The sequence below is a fragment of the Myotis daubentonii genome, chromosome 16 (assembly GCF_963259705.1).
Source record: "Myotis daubentonii chromosome 16, mMyoDau2.1, whole genome shotgun sequence".
Classification (NCBI taxonomy): domain Eukaryota; kingdom Metazoa; phylum Chordata; class Mammalia; order Chiroptera; family Vespertilionidae; genus Myotis; species Myotis daubentonii.
The window spans coordinates 19,090,347-19,114,862 of NC_081855.1; the positions used below are offsets into that span (position 1 = coordinate 19,090,347).

The window sequence follows — 24,516 nt, forward strand, 5'->3', positions numbered from 1 at the left end:
CACACCAAGACACATCATAATTAAAATGCCAAGAGCAAAAGATAAAGAGAGAATCTTAAAAGCAGCAAGAGAAAGAAACTCAGTTACCTACAAGGGAATACCCATACGACTGTCAGCTGATTTCTCAACAGAAACTTTGCAGGCCAGAAGGGAGTGGCAAGAAATATTCAAAGTGATGAATACCAAGAACCTACAACCAAGATTACTTTATCCAGCAAAGCTATCATTCAGAAGTGAAGGTCTTAAAGAGCTTCACAGATAAGGAAAAGCTAAAGGAGTTCATCACCACCAAACCAGTATTATATGAAATGCTGAAAGGTATCCTTTAAGAAGACGACGAAGAAGAAAAAGGTAAAGATACAAATTATGAACAACAAATATGCATCTATCAACAAGTGAATCTAAGAATCAAGTGAATAAATAATCTGATGAACAGAATGAACTGGTGATTATAATAGAATCAGGGGCATAGAAAGGGAATGGACAGACTATTCTTGGGCGGGGGTGGGGGAAAGGGGTGCGGGGGGTGAGGGAAGAGACTGCACAAAAATCATGCACCTATGGATGAGGACAGTGGGTGGGGAGTGAGGGCGGAGGGTGGGGTGGGAACTGGGAGGAGGGGAGTTTTGGGGGGAAAAAAGAGGAACAAATGCAATAATCTGAACAATAAAGATTTAATTAAAAAACAAGCAAACAAAAAAACCCAATTTATTTTGTTCATTAGATTCCACATGAGTGAGGTCATGTGATACATATCTTTCTCTTATTGGCTTATTTCAGTTAGCATAATACTCTCGAGGCCCTTCCATGCTGTCCTAAAGGGTAAGCGATCCCTCTTTTTTATAGCTCTATAGTATTCCATAGTGTAAATGTTTCACAGCTTTTTTTTATCCACTCATCTACTGATGGGTACTTGGGCTGTTTCCAGATTTTAGCTATTATAAAATGTGCTGCTATGAACATATGTGTGCATACATTCTTTCTGATTGGTGTTTCTGGTTTCTTAGGCTATATTCCTATACATGGGATTACTAGGTCAAATGGCAGTTCCATATTTAATTTTTTGAGGAAACTCCATACTGTTTTCCATAGTGGTTGCACCAGTCTGCATTCCCACCAGCAGTGCACAAGGGTTCCTTTTTCTCTGCATTCTCTCCAGCACTTGTCGTTTGTTGATTTGTTGATGACAGCCATAAAAATTCTCTGTTCTGCCCTGACCGGTTTGGCTCAGTGGATAGAGCGTCGGCCTGCGGACTGAAGGGTCCCAGGTTCGATTCCGGTCAAGAGCATGTACCTTGGTTGGGGGCACATCCCCAGTGGGAGGTGTGCAGGAGGCAGCTGAATCGATGTTTCTGACTCTTTATCCCTCTCCCTTCCTCTCTGTAAAAAATCAATAAAATATATATATATAAAAAATTCTCTGTTCTTTCATTTGGGAGTTGTTTTTTGTCTCCCCATTTTGGCTGCCTGTTTGTGTTTGTGACTATGTATTAGGTAGACCTGCTATGACTCCCAATCTCCAGTGCAGGACAATGTCAGGCACTGATTCTGACTGGCCCTGAGTGTCCTCTTTGGGGCCATCAGCAACCCAGAGCTTGTGGCTCACTCTTCTGGGGCCGGTGCCTTTGGAAAGGACCAAGATGTGCACCAGGGTCTGCTTTTCCCAGCCCTGGGCCCAGAAGGAGATAAGGCAAAGAGTCAAAGCCTCCAAAGATCTTCCTCAGCCTGCAGTCTGATTGTTATCAGCCTTGATTAGTCTCAGGGTATTGACCACGGGGTGGAGCGAGTGGTCTTCCAAAAGGTTGTGGCAACTGCCTTTCCCCCAGCCAAATACTGCTTATGGCAAAGGTCCTTGAAGAAAGATGTCATCCACAGTGTGAGGGAATGGTCAAGCACAGGAAAGCTGGGTGGTTGCCCTAGGAGCTCCAATCCCAGAGCCCCCAACCCTAGACACTCCTCACACTGCTCCAGTCTACTCTGCCCTCCTTCTGCTGGAGCCCAAGGTCAGTGGCTTCACACATAATTTTGTGTGTTGGCCCTTTAAGAGGGTGCCTGCACTTCCAGCTGTCTCTTGCTGGCAGACAGCAACCCTGCTGCTTTTCACAGCCAGATGTTATGTCGGCACTGTTCTCAGTTCTGGTGCTCTGGCCTGGGAAGCCCAGCTTGGGGTTTAGACTGCAGAGTTATCAGTGGGACCCCCACACAGCTGAGATAGCCCTCCAGGCCTTCAGCTGCTGTCTGTGGGAGCCTGTCTACCCCTTTCACATCTCTGTACTTCCTACTAGTCTCTCTACCATCTCCACTTTCTGTCCTTGTTTATCAGGGTCCTCTCCAGCTAGTCTTCAGTAGATTTTTCAGGGTGGTTTTTCTACATTTTAGTTGTATTTCCAGCTTTGTTCTTGGAGCATGTTAGTATAGCTTCCATTTACTCCACCTCCATTTTTTTTTATATATATATTTTATTGATTTTTTACAGAGAGGAAGGGAGAGAGATAGAGAGTTAGAAACATCGATGAGAGAGAAACATCGATCAGCTGCCTCCTGCACATCTCCTACTGGGGATATGCCCACAACCCAGGTACATGCCCTTGACCGGAATCGAACCTGGGACCTTTCAGTCCGCAGGCCGACGCTCTATCCACTGAGCCAAACCGGTTTCGGCACCACCTCCATTTTTAATCCCCCTTCCTTTCTCTTCTTCATTACCAAAATCTTTTTAAAAAGTGTTTGTATTTGTAATCTCATTTTTCACCCCTGTCTTCATCTTTAATTCATTCCAATTTGGATTCTGGCTTCATCACCTCACAAAATTGTTCCTGCTATGGACATCCATGACTTCCCTATCACAAATTCAATGGACGACTTTCAGTCCTTATTTTACTTGACCTCGCAGCAACAATGGATCCTGAGGACCACACACTCCTTGAAACCCTCTATTCCTCTAAGTAACATGACACCACACTGTCCTGGTGTTCCTCCCACCTCTCTGGATGCTCTTCCTCAGACATCTTTGTTGACTTCTCTTGGCCATTAAAATTGGGAAGGGTGGGTTTCCCAAGACTTGACATGCAAACCTTTCGTTGCATATAAATTTTAGGATCAGCTTGATCATTTATGCAAAAAAAAGGCAGCAATGATTTTGATAGGGATTGAGTTGAATCTATAGACCAGTTTGGAAAACATTGCTGTCTTAACAGTATTAGGTCTGCCAGTCCATGAACATGGAAAGTCTTAACATTTATTTAAGTTTTGTTTAAATTCTTCAACTATGTTTTGTAGTTTTCAGTATACAAGCCTTGCTCTTCTTTTGTTAAAATTATTCCTAAATATTTCATTATTTTTGATGCTATTGTAAATGGAGTTGTTTTCTTAATTGCATTTTAGATTGTTTATTGCTAATATGTAGAAATACAATTGATGTTTATATATTGACCTTTTATCCTGAAAACTTGCTAGTTTATTAGTTCTAATAGCTATTTTTGTGTGTGCATTCCTTGGGATTTTTACATAAAATCATGAAAGCTGCAAATAGAGATAGTTTTACTTTTTCCTTTATAATCTGGAAGACTTTTATTTCATTTTCTTGTCTAATTTCTCTGATGAAAACCTCTAGTGTAAAGTTAAATAGACATGGAAAAAGTGGAGAGGTTTGTCTTGTTCCTGATGTTAGAGGAAAACATACAGTATTTTCAGCATTAGGTATAATGTTCGTTGTGGGTTTGCATTGAATCTATAGATTGCTTTGGGTAGTATGGACATTTTAATGACATTGATTCTACGAATCCATGAACATGGTATATTCTTCCTTTTGTTTATGTCTTCCTCTATCTCTTTTTTCAATGCCCTATAGTTTTCCAAGTACAGGCCTTTTATCTCCTTAGTTAAGTTTATTCCTAGGTATCTTAATTTTTTGGTGCAGTGATAAATGGGGTTGTTTTTTTTAGTTTCTCTCTTTCTGTGAGTTCATTATTGGTGTATTAAAAAGCCATAGATTTCTGGGTGTTAATCTGGTATACTGCTACATTGCTGAATTCATTTATTAAGTCTGGTAGTTCTTTTTAAAAATATATCCTTATTGATTTCAGAGAGGAAGGGAAAGGGAGAGAAAAACATCAATGATGAGAGAGGATCAGTGATCAGCTGCCTCCTGAATGCCCCCTACTAAGGGACAAGTCCACAACCCAGGCATGTGCCTTTGACCAGAATCGAACCCAAGACTCTTCAGTCTGCAGGCCAATGCTCTATCCACACAGCTAAACCAGCTAGGGTAAGTCTAGTAGCTTTTGATGGAATCCTTGGGTTTTCTATGTACAATATCATGTCATCTGTGAATAATGACAGTTTTACTTCTTTTCCAATTTGGATGCCATTTATTACTTCTTCTTGTCTGATTGCTATGGCTAGTACTTCCAGTACTAGGTTGAACAGGAGTGGTCAGAGTGGGCATCCCTGTCTTGTTTCTTAGAGAAAATGGTTTTAGTTTTTGCCCGTTGAGTATGATGTTGGCTGTGGGTTTGTCAATATATGGCCTTTATCATGTTGAGATATGCTCCCTCTAGTCCCACTTTGCTGAGAGTTTTTATCAAAAATGGGTGTTGTATTTTGTCAAATGCTTTTTCTGCCTCTATTGATATGATCATGTGATTTTTGTCTCTCAATCTGTTTATGTGAGGTTTCATGTTTATTGATTTGTGAATATTGTACCAGCCTTGCATCTCTGGAATAATCCCACTTGATCATGGTGTATGATCTTTATAATATATTGTTAGCCTGAGAGCATGTCCATGCAGCATCCACTTACTCTGCCACCATTTTTAATCCTCTAGAGCAATGGTCGCAAACTCATTAGTGAACAGAGCCAAATATCAACAGTACAACGATTGAAATTTCTTTTGAGAGCCAAACTTTTTAAACTTAAACTATATAGGTAGGTGCATTGTTATTAACTTAATTAGGTTACTCCTAAGGCTTAGGAAGAGCCACACTCAAGGGGCCAAAGAGTCGCATGTGGCTCGTGAGCCGCAGTTTGCCAACCATGGTTCTAGACTATTTCTCTTTTATGGAATAGTTTTAGTTTTTCAGCAAAATTGGAAACCTCTCCCACCTTCCTTCTGAGGTTCTACAATCTGTTCTGTGTTTCTATGTCTCTGGAACTTTTTGGAGAGTTCTTATATACCTTTGCCCCCACATACACAGTCACCCCCATTATCAATGTCTGGCAAGAGAGTAGTAAATTTGTTGGAATCAGTGAACCTACATTGACACATCATAATCACCCAAAGTCCATAGGTTACATTATGGCTCACTTTTGGTGCTTTACATTCTATGGTTTTTTGAAATATAAAATGACATGTAGCTGCCATTATAGTGTCTACTCTGTATATGTAACCTTACCTCCCCCAAAACCCTGGCAATCACAGATCTTTTTACTGTCTTCATATTTTTGTCTTTTTAAGAATTTCATATTGTTGGGATCATATAGTATACTAGAGGCCTGGTGCACAAAATTCATGCATTCGGGCGGGGGGGGGGGTGGTGTCTCAGCAAGGCCTGCACCCTCTCCAATCCGGGACCCCTTGGGGGACATCCCTCTCACAATCCAGGACCGCTGGCTTCTAACCGCTCACATGCCTGCCTGCCTGATTGCCCCCTAACTGCTCCCCAATGCTGGCCAGATTGCCCCTAACTACTCCCCCCTGCTGGCCCAATCACCCCTAACTGCTCCCCGCTGCTGGCCTAATAGCCCTAACTGCCCTCTCCTGCTGGCCTGATTTCTCCTAACTGCCTCTGCCTCGGCCTCCACCACCATGACTTTGTCTGGAAAGTCGTCCAGAAGATGTCCAGTGTAATTAGCATATTGCTGGGGTCCAACCCCAGCAGGTCCAGGGGTTCCCCATAGGTGTGGACGGAGTCGGCAAAGAAGGAATGACACGGAAACAGCGTTCAGTTGATCAGCAGCCTAGCCAGGATCTCTAGCCAAGTTCTGATCAGGATCTCCAGCGAAGTTCTGATTTGGATCTCCAGCCAGGTTCTGTGTCCATGTTCTCTTGCTAGGTTCTCCAGGTTCTCCAGCCAGGTTCTGTAGCCAGGTTCTGTAGCCATGTTCCCTTGCTAGGTTCTCCAGCCAGGTTCTGTCCAGGTTCTCCAACCAGGTTCAGCCACCAGGTTCTAGTCAGGTTCTCTTGCCATGTTCTATTGAGGTTCTGTCTCTAGGTTCTGTGTCTAGGTTCTTCAGCCAGGTTCTCTCGCTAGGTTCTGTGTCTAGGTTCTGTTGCCAGTCTGTCCAGGATCTTTTGCCATGTTCTGTCTCTAAGTTCTGTGTCTCTAGGTTCTGTGTCTCTAGGTTCTGTCTCTCTAGGTTCTGTCCCTAGGTTCTGTGTCCTGTTGTCTTGTTACATCTGTATTTATACCAGTTGATTCCAATCCTATCAATCTCTATTCCAAAGGTTAGGGTGTTTCTTATCTCCATTCCAGGGAGTAAAGATTATGTAGCTTAAGCAATATTGTTCGTAGTTAATGTGATTAATTACCCGCCTGGCACTTAGTTAAGGGGTTTTATTCCCTCCCTAACTTCAGGGGAAAATCCCTACCTGGGGAAACAACCTTTCTCAGAGAGGTGACCTTGGTTAAAACACATAGTGCCAAGAAGGTGAGCAAACATATTAAGAACAGTATGCCATATATGCCAGGTCCCTTGAAACAGCAAGGATGGACCGGCTCCTGGCAGCATATTACCCTTTTATTAGTTTAGATAGCTTTTCAGAATGTCCTTTTTTCAACGAGTAATATGCAGTTAAGTTTCACCCATAATTTTTTTTAGATATATTTTATTAATTTTTTTACAGAGAGGAAGGGAGAGGGATAGAGTCAGAAACATCGATGAGAGCGAAACATCGATCAGCTGCCTCCTGCACACTCCCCACTGGGGATGTGCCCGCAACCCAGGTACATGCCCTTGACCTGAATTGAACCTGGGACCCTTGAGTCCGCAGGCTGATGCTCTATCCACTGAGCCAAACCGGTTAGGGCTCGCCCATTCTTTTTATAGCTTCAGAGCTCATTTTTTCACATACTAAATAATATTTCATTGTATAGATATACCATGATTTATTTATCTGCTCACCTATTGAAGGACAACTTGGTTGCTTTCCAGTTTGGGCAATTACAAATAAAACTGACATAAACACTGTTGTGCAGATTTTTGTGTGGACATAGGTTTTCAACTCATTTGAGTAAATACCAAGGAGCAGGATTGCTGGATCATATGGTAAGGGTGTGTTTAGTTCACTAAGATTCTGCAAAATGACCATATTTTATTCCCGCTAGCAATGTCTGAGGGCTTCTTTTTCTCCACAACCTTGTCAGCATTTGGTGGTGTCAGTGTTCTAGATTTGGCAGTTCTAATGGGTGAGTAGTTGTCCCTTATTTCTAAAATCCTGGCATTGATAATATACATTTCCCTGTAAGCACCGATTTAGTTGCATCAAATACGTTTTGTTTTTGTTTTCATTCATCTCAAAGCATTTTAAATTTCCCTTATGATTTGTTCTTTGACCCATTGTTTATTTAGGAGTGTGTTGTTATAAATTTCCTAAATTTCCCTTTGTTATTGAGTTCCAATTTCATTTCATTATGTTCAGAAAATATAATTTTCATGGTTTCAATTCTCTTAAATTTGTTGAGATTTGTTTTATGGGGCATCTTATTTTTGCACAGAAGTTAATTTGATACCTGCTTGACATCTCCCACTGGATATCTCAAAAAAACTTGAAGATTTTGCACAAAATCACACCCTTGACATTCCACCCCCCCATTCACTCCTCTTCCAGTATTTCCATCTCAGTGAAGGTGCCACTATATCCCATGCGTATCTCTGGTCTGAACCTAGGATTATCTTCTATATCTCCATCTCCCTTTCTCCATAATTCAAATCTATTGGATTTTACTTTTTTTTAGATCTCTTAAATCCCTTCACTTTTTTCCATGGCCGACACCATAGTCCAAGATACAACCATTTCTTGCAGAAACTATGGTAACTTTCCTTAGTGCAACCTCTCACCATCTTTATTGGAAAACTGAAACTTTCCTGTGAACTGGTTTCCCAATCTCTACCGTTGCTCTCCTCCGTTCCCGGTTTTATATGACAGTCTGTTTCTACTTTGTAAATGTACTGGTTTTATCAACCTTTTGATTATAATCACATTGCATTAGAACAAACAACCACCCCAGATTCCAAAAGGGAATTTGCACAGACAGTCTTACTTCATGACCTCTGAAGCCGCCTGTGGCTCCTTTCTTCTCCATCCTCCAGCCTCACTTGTCTGCTTTCATTCCCATGACAGCCCATCCTCCCTCCTGCCACAGGGCCTTTGACCTTTCTGCCCTCCTGCTTCACTTAGGTAAACCCTCTGTATTCTTCATATGCCCTTCAATATTCACTTTATAAGGTAGTTTTCCACTGAAGGCCCTTATCTGGGTCTGTAATGACACATTTGTTTGTGTGGTTAATGTCAGTCACTTGCAAGTTCTGTGGAAATAGAATCCTGTCTGTGTTTGCTTACTGCAGTAGCCATGGTCAGAGAGGGGCTCAATGAATATTTGTTGGATACAAGGATTTTTCAGGTTGATCACTTAGTAAGTTTTATAATGTCTAATCACTGGAATGTACACCTGGAAATAATATAATATTGTATGTCAACTGTAATTGAAAAATAAAAAATAATGTTAAAAACCTAAACAAAAACAAAGACCACACACCCATACTAGACACAACTTCTATCTTGGATCTCCTGACCATCCCTGTTTCAGATCAGAACCCAGGCCAGACTCACCTCAAGGTTTCCAGGTGGCAGTGAGGGCTTTTCAGGGCGTCACAAAGACTCTGTACTGCAGAGCAGCTCAGAGAGTTCCCACTCAGGTCCAGCTCCCGCAGGCTTCCAGGGACTTTGAGAATAGAGAAGAACATCTTCCACCAGGAATCTGTAAATGGGCCCCAACTGTACCTGAGGGAGAGAGAGGGACAGGAGAGATGTGATGTGTGTGTGTGTGTGTGTGTGTGTGTGTGTGTGTGTATACTTATGTGCACACTGTGCTCAACACCGTGGGATTTGGCCCCTCTGAGTGCCAGGCTGCAAGGGGCAGGGCTATTGCCAGGGGTGATCAGTCTCTGGAACTGCCCCTCTGTTCCCATCACCCTGGGCTAACTGCCCCTGTTCCGTGTGGTTTCTCACGGTGCAGCCCTTGCCATTCTACACTGCAGTGCTCATTTAGTGTGTCTGTTTCTGCCCCAGTCTGGCAATTTCTTGTGGGCTGGGGCAGATGTTCATTTTTTTATTTTTATCTTTAGTGTCTATCATAGGGCCTGACAAAGACCTTGGGGATGCAGACAGTCTTCCTCTCATCAATACAGACATGCCTTTCTCCTTTGGCACAGATTTTGTGGAAGTCCCAGTTTCCAGAAAGGAAAGGAAGAGATGGGAGGTGGGAACAGAACCTGGGAGAGGTGTTTTAAAGGTAGTTTTGTGATGGGATTGTTGATTATGACTATATATACTGTTGTCCAGATTGGCTTGCTTGGGACCATATCCCCTTCCCAGGATAGCAATGCCATAGAGAGGTTCCCCAGGAGAGAGATGGCAAAAGGGAATGATTTAGGAGAGAACATTTGCAGGATGTGGGAGAGGAGGATGGGCTTTGTTTGAAAGTTATAGGAGAGACTGCCTTATATAATTTCCACCAATTTAAATTCTACATGTCACACACTATTTAAGTGATTTTATCTACTCCCAAATAAATTAGATAAAATTTTCAAGATGCAAACTGCCATCTCTATTTTTTTAAAATTAAATCTTTATTGTTCAGACTATTACATTTGTTCCTCTTTTTTCCCCCCCATAACTCCCCTCCTCCCAGTTCCCTCCCCACCCTCCGCCGTCACTCCCCACCCACTGTCCTCTTCCATAGGTGCACGATTTTTGTCCAGTCTCTTTCCGCATCTCCCACACCCCTTTCCCCCCCAAGAATAGTCAGTCCATTCCCTTTCTATGTCCCTGATTCTATTATAATCACCAGATTATTTATTCACTTGATTCTTAGATTCACTTGTTGGTAGATGCATATTTGTTGTTCATAATTTGTATCTTTACCTTTTTCTTCTTCTTCGTCTTCTTAAAGGATACCTTTCAGCATTTCATATAATACTGGTTTGGTGGTGATGAACTCCTTTAGCTTTTCCTTATCTGTGAAGCTCTTTATCTGACCTTCACTTCTGAATGATAGCTTTGCTGGATAAAGTAATCTTGGTTGTAGGTTCTTGGTATTCATCACTTTGAATATTTCTTGCCATTCCCTTCTGGCCTGCAAAGTTTCTGTTGAGAAATCAGCTGACAGTCGTATAGGTATTCCCTTGTAGGTAACTGGGTTTCTTTCTCTTGCTGCTTTTAAGATTCTCTCTTTGTCTTTTGCTCTTGGCATTTTATTTATGATGTGTCTTGGTGTGGTCCTCTTTGGATTCCTTTTGTTTGGGGTTCTCTGTGCTTCCTGGGCCTGTAAGTCTATTTCTTTCACCAGGTGGGGGAAGTTTTCTGTCATTATTTCTTCAAATAGGTTTTCAATATCTTGCTCTCTCTCATCTTCTGGCACCCCTATAATTCTGATGTTAGTACGCTTGAAGCTGTCCCAGAGGCTCCTTACACTATCTTCGTATTTTTGGATTCTTTTTTCATTTTGCTTTTCTGGTTGGGTGTTTTTTGCTTCTTCGCGTTTCGAATCTTTGACTTGATTCTTGCGCTCCTCTGGTCTGCTGTTGGGTGTCTGTATAATATTCTTTATTTCAGTCAGTGTATGCTTAATTTCTAGTTGGTTCTTTATCACAACATCGAGGGTCTCATTAGATTTCTTGAGGATCTCACTACATTTATCGGCTGTCTCACCAGTCTTTTCGAGGGCCTTACTAAGTTTATCGGCAGCTTTTAGACAGTTCTTGAGAGACCTGAAAAGTGTGGTTCTGAACTCTATATCTTCCAATTCTGACGTTTGTGTCCTGTTTCTTTGTCTCTGCATTTTTTTATCTTTTCTTGGTGCACCCCCTAGTGGTCTTTGTGTGCAGTCTTGTAGTTAAGCCTTCCTTGATTGTTGTCAGTAATACCAGGGGTGATTTGACCTCCAGGCTAACTGGCTATGAGAGTCAGCTGTGTCTGCAGTGGGAGAGCTTCTGTGCTGGATCTCTAGGGCGGTGCTAATCTAGCCTTTGCCTGAGGCTATCTGGCAAATGGCTCTGTGCAGGGCTCGGGCGGGGCGGGTCGCACGGGATCAAACAGGGCGGGCTGAGCGAGCAGTTATGGTTGCTCTCAGTTCCGTCCCTAGGGGCTCTGCCTCTCAGAGTCCCAGCAACGCTGCAAACCTCGGAGAGGAAGCTGCCTTCGAGTTCCGACCGAAGCCAGACAGTCCCGCTTCTACCATTTGAGTCTGGGTCCCCAGAGACTCGCCCGGATCTGGAGCTCAGAGTCTGAAACTCCCTCCCGATTGAAAACAACAACCGCGCCCTCCGCCGCCAGCCCGCTCCGCGCGCGCACTCTGCACCTGAGTATTTCACTTCAGCACTGCACCTCCTCTGAGTCTGGGTATGATATTCTCTTTCCTCCTAGTTGTAGAATTTCCACTCAGCCAGCCTTCCTGTGGTTCTGGATGATGTCCGTTCTGTCCTTTAGTTATATCTCTGAAGTCGTTGTTCGAGGCAGCAATCTCCGGCGTTAACCTATGCCGCCATCTTGGTTTCTCTCCAAAGCCATCTCTTCTCTCCAAAGCCATCTCTCTATTTTATTGCCAGATAAATCCACCTCGATAGCCCAGTAGCACCCTGACCCAATATGTCCCCAACTCCATTCATCTTTCCCTTCAGGTTTGCAGACATTGAATTAACTGGTAAGTGGCTCCAGTCTCTTACCCCTTTCTTTTGGGGCTGTCCTGCATATTTGTCTGGGATAATTGGGGCCAGGCTCTGGGCTGTGACTGCACAGCCACTCCCTAGGTGACATCCAGTGCTGGTCAGGACACACTCCCTGGGAACCATGTTCCCTGTCCACCTGCCTGTGGGGACGCCTACTGGTCAGGTGTGATCGCCTGAATGTTTCTGACACTCAGATGGAGAAGGGGACGCCTTTCTCTAACTTAGTGTCCACGGGAGATTAGACTCAAGGCCCACTTATGGGAACACACACTCGGCCATTCCCGTACCACACCCCTGGGATGTCTTCTTAAGAATCTACAGGCCCTAGGGTTTGCTCAGGACTTATGTCCCAAGTGCCTCATTTTCTATTGCAATACTGCTTGGCCGCAACACAAATTAGACAATGGGTCCTAATGGCCTGAGAATGGTACTTTAGATTTCCAAATTCTCACTGATCTTGGCAACTTCTGCTGCCGGCAGGGCAGATGGTCTGAGTTCCCATATATCCAGGCTTTTTTACACTCAAGGACACATCCTTTTCTCTGTAACAGCTGCTTTCCCTCACAGATTTTCTTTCCTCATGCTAAGGCCCCCAGCCCCCTATCTCAAATCCTCCTCCTCCTTCACCACTTTTGATCCTGCTGACCATCCCCCAGTCCCCCAGCCTACGGCTCCTCAGTCTCAACAGCCTGAGAGTCTGCCACCCTACCCAGCAGATCCCACCGCCACCATCCTATCTCATACCCGCTCCGGAGCAAGTTTTTGGCTCTCTTCCTCCCCCCACTTTGGCATTAGCCTTAAAGTGCCCCCTTCGGGAGATTGCTGGTGCCAAATCTGGCTTCATGCCCAGGCCACATGAATATTCTCCGCTGGCAGGCCCCTGCCCTCCCACTCAGAGCAGATGTTGTCCCTAACAGGATCCACAATGGAACTATCAGGAAGGGCAGACAGATCACAGGTCTCGAGACCACATGGTTCTCTGCCTGCTAGAAGGACTTAGAAAGGCAACCCACAAAGCAGTTAATTATTAAAAATAAGCAGAGGTCACCTAGGAAAGTCATGAAAATCCAGCAGTCTTTCTCTCTCGCCTTACACAGGCCATGAGAAAATACACCAACCTTGACCCTATACGTCCAGAAGGAACTAAACCCCCAAAGAGACCTTTTAAACATGACCTTTAAGGTTTTTAATAGTAGAGACAAGGAGACCCCAATCCAAAAACGAAGATGAGATCAGGCCAAGGCTGGGGCCCAGACGAAGGCCTTTCAGCCCCTAGCCACCACTCTCATAAACCCCAAATAATGTGACCGTCCTCCAACCAAGGGTAGGTCAGGGGCTAAGCCTCCTCCGGGCCCATGCTTCAAATGCAACAAGAAAGTACACAGGACCAAGTCCTGCCCAAACCCAAGACCCTGCCTGGGTCCTGCCCAAGGTGCGGGAGGGAAGGCCAGTGGAAATCAGACTGTAGTCTGGCCCCTCCAGGTCAGACCTCAGCAAGGCCACCCTCTGGATCTGGTTTGGAGCTCCCAGACCTCCTGGGACCGGCCACCAAAGACTGAAGCTGCCCAGGTCCCGAGAGGGCCCCACAGACTTACATCACCAGGAGAGTGCTTTGGGTAATGATTGTGGTGGGAGTTAAGCTGATCTCCTTTTTTAAGTGACACCAGGGCCACTTATTCTGCCCTCTCCAAATTTGCTGGGACCCTTGTCCGCTCCTCAGTCTTTATTATGGGGGTTGATGGATCAGTCTCACAGTCCTTAGTTACCTCACCTCTACACTGCATCTTACTAAATACCTCCTTATCCACTCTTCTTGCCCGACAGGAATGGTACACGCCTCTCTTACCATGGACTTTGCACGCTGTTCTAGTTATTGGATGGATATCTGTCTTCTCTTCCAGATTTGAGTCTGTAGTGGACAGGGCTGTGCTTTACTAATCTGTGATCTTTAGGAGCTGGTGTAAAATCAGTTCTTAATACACATTTATGGAGTGAATCATTTAAAGGGGGGGTGGCACCTCAAAGTACTAAAGGATCGAAGCTGCCACTGAGGTGGGGAACCCAGATGTGGAAGTCAACAGGGTTGCTGGTACTGGAGGGTAATTTGAGAAATCTATCCTGTCATACTCAGATGGTGGGTTTCAGCGGAGTCCCTGGGGCAATAGTGCATCATTGAAACAAACAGGGAAGCTGGTTTTGTAGAGAAAAAGAAAGACGCCTTTTCAGACAGACACATTCTGGTGACGGGGGAGAACTTAGGACCAATGTCATAGTCAACAGCCATCAAGGAGGTGCCTGAAGCAGCGAGTGAGCTGTTGCATGAAGGAAGCATGTGTGAGCGAGAATCACAGGCAGGTGGGCTGGGTGGAGGGCAGCTGACGTCAGCATGGGGGTGGAAGTGCACCCAGGAGAGAAGGTGGCCATTGTGACAGAGACAGGAAGAGAAGCAGCAGTGCAAGGCAAGGCCACAGCAAGCCACCCAGAAGCAGAGAGGGAAGGTCACATGGTCATATACTGCTGCGGAGGACCCTAGGTGGACAGAGAATGGGGGTCAGATTTGGCTGTTAGAAGTCACTGGTCACATCAATCCTTTAGCCCCTGGGGCCAGGCTCAGTGAGAGTGCCCCCCGTGGCCAGGACAGTGATACCAACAGAGGAGCAGGAGAGAGGAGAGAGGGGGAGCACTTACAGAAATGCACCGGAAGTCCTTCCTGCTTGTCTGTGCTGTCCACTCTCATTCAGTTGAAGCCTTTCAATGCGGTGGCAGAATGTAAAGAAGAAAGTGAACAGCAGGAGCTCCATGTTGGTTTGGACATATATCCTCATTTTATTGAAAGTGAAAATATTTTTCATAAAGTTTTCATCCTGAATCTCATAAAAACAGTGCAGCAAATGCCACGAATATGGGTGTAGGTTCGAATGCTTCAAAAGGACCTCCCTCTTGGCCAAGTACAGCAGAGAGCAAATCCTCTCACAAAACAGGCTGCATTTGAAGATGCTCTCCATCTCTCTCATCCCCTGATCACTCAAAAGACCAAACAGGAAACATGTGGTTGGTTCCCCAAATAGGTCATGCCTGTCATATACAGCTATCAAGTCTGTTATAATTTTGATGTTATTAAAGCGATCACTTTCCAGCACTCTATCGCCTAAAGCATAGGACATTGCTGCAAAGAACTCCTGGAAGCACAGGTGAATGAAGCTGTAGCTCCGAGGGTTGGGGTGCTCTCGAAGAGCACCCATGTTTAAGAGACTGGAGATGTTGTCCCCATCTAACCCGTGTTCCCTGAAGTCCTTGGGGCTGAACAGAGTCTTTCCTTGACAGGTGCCTTCAGCAGCCAGAGAGCAGAAGCCCCTCAGCTTAGTCCCGAGGGACTGAGCCTGGAGAACGTGGAAAAAGTAGTGGAGACAGAGGGCTGTGGTTGTCTGGGAGGTCAGTGAGAGTGGTTGCTCCTGCTCCATCTGCTGCTTCAGGCAAGTGCAGACCAGCCAGGACACCAAGGGCATGAGACACATGGTCAGGAGAGCTGGGTTGGATTCAACCAAGGTAAAGGCTCTTATTGCTTGCCTCCTATCAGTGAAATATTTGTAGAAATACTCCTTCCTGGCAGACTCGGAGAATCCCAGGACCTCCACCCAGCGAGGATGCTTTAAAGAAGGAATGAGTTTTCTCAGAGCTGTGATCCGAGCTGTGATCAGCAGGGAAGCCGTGGGAAGTAAGGTTTTCTTCAGCAAACTGCCCAGCAGTGTGTGCACCTGCTGCTGCTGGCTCCAGTGTGGACAGAGCTCAGAACTCTGCTCCTTCAAGTCCCATTTTGGTTCATCTAAGTTGTCAAGAATGAAGAGCAGCTGCTCTGGCTGAGACAGGATCTGCCCAATGGGAGCATCAGGAGCAGCCCAGTCTTTTGTGATGAGCTCAGCGAGACTCACTGTCTCAGACTGGGCCAGCTCTCTGCAGTTGAAGTAGAAGACATGCTTGAAGCGGTCCCTGAATAGCCAGCCTTCCTCCCAGGCTCCCCTCACCTGCCTGGCCAGGGTTGACTTCCCGATTCCAGCAACTCCATGCACCACGACAGTGGGAGGCTCCTCCTGGGTACTTAGGCCTGGGCCAAATAAGTCTTCGATCTCCATCAAATGTCTTTGTTTATCTACCACCTCATGATACCTTCTCCAGAGGAGGAAGTCATAGCCTCTGGGTTGAGATCTGTGTAGAAGTAGCAGTTGTGTGAATTTTTGGTGCAAATATTCATTTCTCCATGACTGTGTGGGGTGGGAACTCTCTCTTCTTTGGTTCTGGTATTTTTCTTTGATTCCTACAGAAACAAGAGAAAGATGGAACATTTGTTTAATGGTTTCTCCATTTATTCATTCCACAATTGTTTTTTGAAGTCACTTGAAGCTACACACTGTGGTGGCTGCTGATAGTGGTACATTCTTTTCAGATGGTGGAGGAAATATGGGTTTTTGGGGAGAAGACCCCTGCTCATGTTTTGACTTGAGCAAATCATTCCCATAGTGTGATGTTTCTTCCTTCTGCAAATATTAATCAATGGCTAACACTGCCAGACACTGATTTAGAGGCTTGGGATAAAGAGTGAACAAACAGACACACCTGTTTGCTCTCATTAATTCCATGACCTGAGCTATTAGCTCCACTGAGCTTACAATTTTTTATTAATAAATTGTAAGTGGTCATGGTCGAGTGAAGGAGATAATAGATGGTGAAACAGAGACTATGATTCCTGACAGAACTCTCTTTGCACCCACCACTGAAGTACATGCCAAGGATAATCTGCTACAATCAGGTTATCTGTCTGAGGGCTCTCTCCAAGGCGATGAGCATGACAGGCCAGAAGCCCCAGGGAATTAAAGCTCCAGGATGAGTGCTTAACCCCTGACAGAGGCAGTTCCCTGTCCCCCAGCAGAGACATCTCTGACGTGTGTTCTCCACTGTCTCCTGAAGATCCCTATTACATCGAACCTCAGTTGCTCTACAATGCAGGTTTCATTCTTACCTTACCTTACCTTACCTTACCTTACCTTACCTTACCTTACCTTACCTTACCTTACCTTACATCTTACCTTCCCTCTTCTCTCTCCTAATGGTGCTTCCAGGAAACCATTTCCTGAATAAGCCACCTGCTCTCCAATTTAGTGTCCGGGTCTGCTTCCGGGAGAAAACACCTGGACAGAGAAGAAAGTGGTTTGTGAACAGTGAGGAGCTGAGCACATGTCAGGGACTGTGCGCTCGGGAAGGAACTCAAGCTCATATCTTAGTCAGATTTCAAGTCGAATTACTGTTACATCCTCTTCCCTTCAGAATATTTTGAGTGACTCTTACTTTCTTCTTAGGTGAATGTTTGAGATGATGCAAGTGACCCACCTGGGATCCTGAAGCCCAGTTCATCTTGGGCAACCTGCTGGACCTTCAGAGCATGTGGGGCCAATTTTCACCTGTAGCTTGGTGAGAATAGGGTATTAGGGGCCCACTCTCTCCTCTGGAATCATGATCTAATGATCCACTCTTACTGTCTCTTGTGAAAACATTTCTGGCAAAATGAAGATCTTCCGTATGGCCACTCTGCATCATGGCTATGCCCCCCCTCCCCCCGCCCCAATCTGAATTGTGATTTCCTGAGGTGCCAAGAGAGGGCTTAGGTCTTTTGTTGCGATGTTCTCCAAAATATCCTGGTTTTAATGAATCTGCTAGCATTCCACATATCTAAATCCTCTTGATTTAGTAAAACTTTCAAAATTCTCCCCCCCACCAATAATTCTAACAAGTTACATTTTAAAAAATATATATTTTATTGATTTTTTACAGAGAGGAAGGGAGAGGAATAGAGAGTCAGAAACATCGATGAGAGAGAAACATCGATCAGCTGCCTCCTGCACACCCCCACTGGGAATGTGCCAGCAACCAAGTACATGCCCTTGACCTGAATCGAACCTGGGACCTTTCAGTCCGCAGGCCGACGCTCTCTCCACTGAGTCAAACCAGTTATGGCAAACAAGTTACATTTTAATATTATGCTTTGGACCAGGGGTTGGCAAACTATGGCCAACTCTTGATGACCTATCTGTGTCCTAAGGATGTTTGAAAAAGTCAAAGAAGACTATTTCATGACATGAAAATTATATAAAATTCAAGATCTGCAAAGAAGTATGCACATCCAGGTACATGAAACTCATAAGTTCTGATACAGATCCAACTCTAAAAGGATATCACCTATCACATTATAATAAAATTGTCAAAAATGAAAGACAAAGACAATATGAAAGCAGCAAAAGAATGACTGATCACATACAAGAAGACTCCCACAAAACTATGAGCATTTTTTTTTCAGCAGAAACTTCACAGTTCAGGAGGCAGTACATGACATATTCATAGTGCTGAAAGAAAAATAGTCAAGAATAATTGACCCAGGAAAGGTTCAGAAATGAAAGAGCTATAAAGGTATTTCCAGGTAAACAAAAGCTGAGGGAGTTCAACACCATTAGAGCTGACTCACAACAAATGCAAAAAGACATTCTCTAAGCTGAAATAAAGAATGCTAATTGGAAACATGAAAACAGATGAAAGTATACATCTCATTGGTAAAGGTAAATATATAGTCAAATTCAGAATATGCTGTACGGTAATGATGGTAAATATCTCCAGTAGAGTGGTTCAAAGACAAAAGTATTGGCCAGTGGTGTGGGGCTGGGGTAGTCAGGCTGGAGCAAATCCTGGAGCTGGTGAAGGGGGCCATGGAGGCACTACCACAGGACAGTGATGTTGGGGTATGCAGAGGGTTATTGGATGCTGAGCAGGCACCTGACTTTAGCATTGTAACAGCTTCAGAGACCATGTGAGAATGTGAGTGGATTGGCCCTATCACTTTAGACAGTTCAGAGTTTATATGTTCCTTTTGTACAAGTGATTTTGCAGATTACAGTTCTCTGCTGAGATTTGAGTGGGATTTGAGAATTTGGGGAATACCTGCAGCTTTGTAACTTCAGAGGTGCAATCAGCTAAAACATTCACCTTTTAAAACAATATATATTTTATTGATTTTTTATAGAGAGGAAGGGAGAGGGATAGAGAGTTAGAAACATCAATGACAAACATTGATCAGCTGCCTCATGCACACCACCTACTGGGGATGTGCGCACAACCAAGTTATATGCCCTTGACTGGAATCGAACCTGGGACCCTTCAGTCTGCAGGCCGACGCTCTAGCCACTGAGCCAAACCAGTCAGGGCAAACATTCATCTTTTGAGGAATTGTATTTTGCCAGTTATCTCTCCTAACTGAGTGCCAAAGGGCTCTGTGAAAGATGACAGAAGTTATTGTTATAGGCAAGGAGACTAAATTGTCCAACAGGACCAAAAACTTTACATCCAGAAGAATCAGTGTATGTGGTTGCTGAATGACTCCAAGATGTGGTGGCGGGTGAGGACGTGGCCAACAGGACAGGCCATGGTGCTGTCCAACTATGTGGAGAGGAAGAATGGCCTGAAGAGGGGCTCCCTCATGAAGAACCTGAAGGACACACCAGGCCTCGGCAATACCAAGAGGAAGACCAGCATGTGGGATTGTCCCTAATACCCTGCACCAATGCTAAGTACCCTGACAATGAGCGGAGGTGGTGCCAACTGCATCCAGGACCTTAATATCCTGGACTTTGAAAATTTGCCTACCTGATGGAGGGACAGATGAACTAATCCTGGTAAAGGAGTCTGATGGCACTGTCATGGAGAAGTGCAGCAATGGCTGGTGGTGTGGCAGCTACAACTGGCCTTTGGGCTTGTTTCCCTAAAACTACTTTCTGAGGAGGTGGACAAGCTGGCTACTGAGTCCCCCAGCTTCCTCAGCCTTCTGCAGGGTTCATCTCCAAGCAAAGGCCAGGGTACTGCATCCTGCATGTGGTCCATAAATTGTACCCTTTCAGCTTGGTCACCGAGAAACTCAACTTCCAGAAGAGAGAGACCATGAAGGCAATTGAGAAGCCCAAGAACTGTCAGAGGAGGGGGAAATGCAAAAATGCCTGGTGGCAGGAAGGCCTTGTTCCCCTCCCTCTACCCCCAAACTACATCGTGGTCCTCAGCCACGGGCCTGCCCTATCTACGTCAAATGCCCCATACATCACATACCTGAGGTAAGGGCAGTGGGTGCTTTGCAGGTACTATGGAAATAACACGCCACCAGGCCACATGTGCCCTCAATAGGGATGCCAGAGGGTGACTTTCTTATTGGGGACAGCAAATCCTCACCCAGTGACTTGTCATGTGTCTCTCAAAGCATCAGAGAGGAATGAACATTTAAAGGTGCAGCTTGTGAAGAATACCATATTTTTCCATGTATGATACCCCATGTATAAGATGGCCCCCACTTTTCCAACCCGAAATTAAGAAATCAATATTTTAGACATAAAACAGGACACATTTTTATTTAGTAATTACCACAGGTAATGTTTACATACCAGTACTATGATAGCATGCAGCATATCACTTCATTCAGCGTCTGTTGCATCACTGCTCTCCTCTTCATCACTATGAGTTCCAGACATAGCAATTTCTTCAACTCCTATTATATCACTGCTGTCTTCTGAGTCACTGTCTATATATGTGAGATCATCCTCATAAACTGGTGGCATATTCTGAGCTAACTTTGTTCATGTTCTCACGTCCAACCGTTCTCTCCTCATGAAATTGAAGTACCATTTTCCGTCTTGTAAAATCAACAATATTCATTTTGCTTGCAAACATTCTTGCCTGACATTGAATAAGCTTGGTTGACACACATAAGCCACTCTGGTGCTGCCCCATAACCCAAGTCTTAAGCCTCTGCTCCCATTTTTGCTGCTTTTCCTCTTAAGGCCTTCTTCTTCTTCTCCTTCTTCTTCTTCTCCTTCCTTCCTTCTTCTTCTTCTTCTTCTTCTTCTTCTTCTTCTTCTTCTTCTTCTTCTTCTTCTTCTTCTTCTTCTTCTTCTTCTTCTTCTTAAGGGATTATGATCTTAATTTTATTTTTTTTAATTAAATGTTTATTGTTCAGATTATTACATTTGTTCCTCTTTTTTCCCCCCATAGCTCCGCTCCACCCAGTTCCTACCCCATCCTCCGCCCTCACTCCCCACCCACTGTCCTCATCCATTGGTGCACGATTTTTTGTTCAATCTCTTCCCGCATCCCCCACACCCCTTTCCTCCCCAAGAATAGTCAGTTCATTCCCTTTCTATGCCCCTGATTCTATTATAATCACCAGTTCATTCTGTTCATCAGATTATTTATTCACTTGATTCTTAGATTCACTTGTTGATAGATGTGTATTTGTTGTTCATAATTTGTATCTTTACCTTTTTCTCCTTCTCCCTCTCCTCCTCCTTCTCCTTCTTCTCCTCCTCCTCTTCCTCCTCCTCCTCCTCCTCCTCCTCCTTCTCAAGGATACCTTTCAGCATTTCATATAATACTGGTTTGGTGGTGATGAACTCCTTTAGCTTTTTCTTATCTGTGAAGCTCTTTATCTGACCTTCACTTCTGAATGATAGCTTTGCTGGATAAAGTAATCTTGGTTGTAGGTTCTTGGCAGTCATCACTTTGAATATTTCTTGCCACTCCCTTCTGGCCTGCAAAGTTTCTGTTGAGAAATTAGCTGACAGTTGTATGGGTACTCCCTTGTAGGTAACTGATTTTCTTTCTCTTGATGCTTTTAGGATTCTTTCTTTGTCTTTTGCTCTTGGCATTTTAATTATGATGTGTCTTGGTGTGGTCCTCTTTGGATTCCTTTTGTTTGGGGTTCTCTGTGCTTCCTGGACCTGTAAGTCTATTTCTTTCACCAGGTGGGGGAAGTTTTCTTTCATTATTTCTTCAAATAGGTTTTCAATGCCTTGCTCTCTCTCTTCTTCTGGCACCCCTATAATTCTGATGTTGGTATGCTTGAAGCTGTCCCAGAGGCTCCTTACACTATCTTCGTATTTTCGGATTCTTTTTTCATTTTGCTTTTCCTGTTGGGTGTTTTTTGCTTCTTCGTATTTCAAATTGTTGACTTGATTCTTGCGATCCTCTAGTCTGCTGTTGGGAGTCTGTATAATATTCTTTATTTCAGCCAGTGCATGAATAATTTCTAGTTGGTCCTTTATCACAACCTCGAGGTTCTCATTAGATTTCTTGTGGATCTCATTAAGTTTATCGGCAGTTTCTAGAAAATTCTTGAATAACCTTAAAAGTGTGGTTTTGAACTCTATATCCAGTAGTTTGCTTTGCTCCATTTCTGTCATTTGTGTCTTGTTTCTTTGTCTCTGCATTTTTTATGCTTCCCTGTGTTGATAAAGTGGTTTTCTGTGCTAAGTGTCCTCTAGGGCCCAGTGGTTCAGCCTCCCCAATTACCTGAGGAGGACACTCTTGGTGCACCCCCTTGTGGTCTTTGTGCACAGTCTTGTTGTAGTTAAGCCTTGATTGTTGTAGGTATCACTGGGAGGAATTCACCTCCAGGCCAATTGGCTGTGAGAATCAGCTGTGTCTGCAGTGGGAGAACTTCTGTGCTGGAGACACCCCTCCGGGGCAAGACTTGCTTCAGTGGGGCTTTGTTGCTCACTGAGTCTGCCCTCTGAGTGTGTCCTTTATGGTTCCACGAGCTGCAAACTGGATGGTCCTACTCTGACCTCTGGGTATACTGGCTCCTGGATCTCTAGGGAGGTGCTAATCTAGCCTCTGCCTTAGGCTATCCAGAAAAAGCCTCCCTGCAGGGCTTGGGCAGGGTGGGTCCCATGGGATCAACAGGGCAGGGCTAGCAGTTATGGCTGCTCTCAGAGTCTCTGCTTCTCAGTGTCTCAGCAATTGCTGCAAGCCCCTCCGAGAGAAAGCTGCCCTCGAGTTCCGACCAATGCCAGACAGTCCCGCTTCTCCAGTATGAGTCTGGGTCCCCAGAGACTTGCCCAGAACTGGAGCTCAGAGCCTGAGACTCCCTCCTGATTGAAAACAAGAATCGCGACCTCAGCCGCCAGCCCGCTCCGTGTGTACCTCTGTACCTTAGTGTTTTACTTCCGCACCACACCTCCTCTGAGTCTCGGTATGCTTTTCTCTTTCCTTCTAGTTGTAGAATTTCCACTCAGCCAGCCTTCCTGTGGTTCTGGATGATGTCCGTTCTGTCTTTTAGTTGTATTTTTGAAGTGGTTGTGGGAGGTAGCAAACTCCGGTGTTTACCTATGCCGCCATCTTGGTTTCTCCTCAAGGCCTTCTTCTTTTTTGGCATTTTAAGGAGTCATTCTTCCTGTTTTTTCCACTCTCTGATCATACACTCAGTGGGAGGGAGTCCAAATTGTCTCTCTGTAGCTCTATTTCCATGCTGTTTTGCATAACTGATTACATTCAGTTTGAATTTTGTGGAGTAAGACAATTGCTTACCAGTATTTATCTTTATTTTTTGACATCTTTATGGGCTCAGAATGCTCCAGTCCACACTCTCCACCTCCACCTCCAATTATGGCATCAGTTGATGTCAGTAACAATAAGGCTCGTCATTGGAGGAAGCCTGCTTGATAAGGTATGGGCAGCTACACACTAATGAGGCTCCCTCCTCGGATGACTTCCGTGTATAAGATGCACCTCGATTTTCAGTCTAACGATTTTTATTTTTTAAATAATTTTTACATATTTTTATTGATTTCAGAGAGGAAGGGAGAGGGAGAGAGCAATAGAAACATCTCTCATGAGAGAGAATCATTGATTGGCTGCCTTCTGCACGCCCCACACTGGGGATCAAGCCCACAACCCAGGCATGTGCCCTTGACCGGAATCAAACCCAGGACCCTTTAGTCCGCTGGCTGATGCTTTATCCACTGAGCCAAACCTGCTGGGGCCAATCTAATGATTTTAGACAAAAATAGAATCTTATACATGGAAAAATATGGTATCTACTGCATCAGGCAATGGAGGTTTCCATCCAGGGACAGGTGGTGGAACATTACAAAAAGGCACCCATCCTCACCAGTGAGCATGGGGAGAAGCTGTACCTCATCGGAGTGCTTCAGTGATGTCCTCCCAGGGCCCTGCCACTTCCAGGCCTTGGTGCCACACTTACAACCCCAGAGCTGAGTGGGTGGCTTTAAGAAGACATGGTGGGTCACTAGCTCCCCTATGGTCCCATCTGTTCAGTGGTTCTTCCCCTACTGTAGTGATTCTCAACCTTCCTAATGCCCAGACCCTTTAATACAGTTCCTCATGTTGTGGTGACCCCCAATTTCATTGTTACAATTTGAACATAATTAAAGCATAGTGATTAATCACAAAAAAATATGTAATTATATATGTGTTTTCTGATGGTTTTAGGTGACCCCTGTGAAAGGGTCATTTGACCTCAAAAGGGGTTGCGACCCACAGATTGAAAACCGCTGCCCTACTGGCTTCCTTTGCCTGGTTGATGTTTCTGTCCAAGTTCTTTATTTCCAACTGCCTCCCCCTTGCCATCCCAGCCCCTCATTCCAGGGTTCAATGTCACCCCTCCCTACTGTGGTCAGTTTTAAAGAATGAAAGATGGAAGAGCGCAAGTTTGTCCAGTTTATTCTTCTCAATTAGAAACAGCCATAGAC

General features: G+C 44.6%; 1 protein-coding gene and 1 pseudogene across 1 annotated transcript in view; one reads left to right on the forward strand and one right to left on the reverse strand.

The window, feature by feature from the left end:
• The window catches only part of LOC132218168 (NACHT, LRR and PYD domains-containing protein 1-like), an 86,251-nt gene that overhangs the window by 50,508 nt on the left and 11,227 nt on the right, over positions 1 to 24,516 (reverse strand). The window contains 3 exon segments of the mRNA XM_059668997.1: positions 8,832 to 9,002; positions 14,636 to 16,259; positions 17,029 to 17,130. Coding sequence (XP_059524980.1) covers positions 8,832 to 9,002; positions 14,636 to 16,259; positions 17,029 to 17,130 — 1,897 coding nt within the window.
• On the forward strand, positions 18,697 to 24,257 carry LOC132218470 (cytoplasmic protein NCK2-like; annotated as a pseudogene).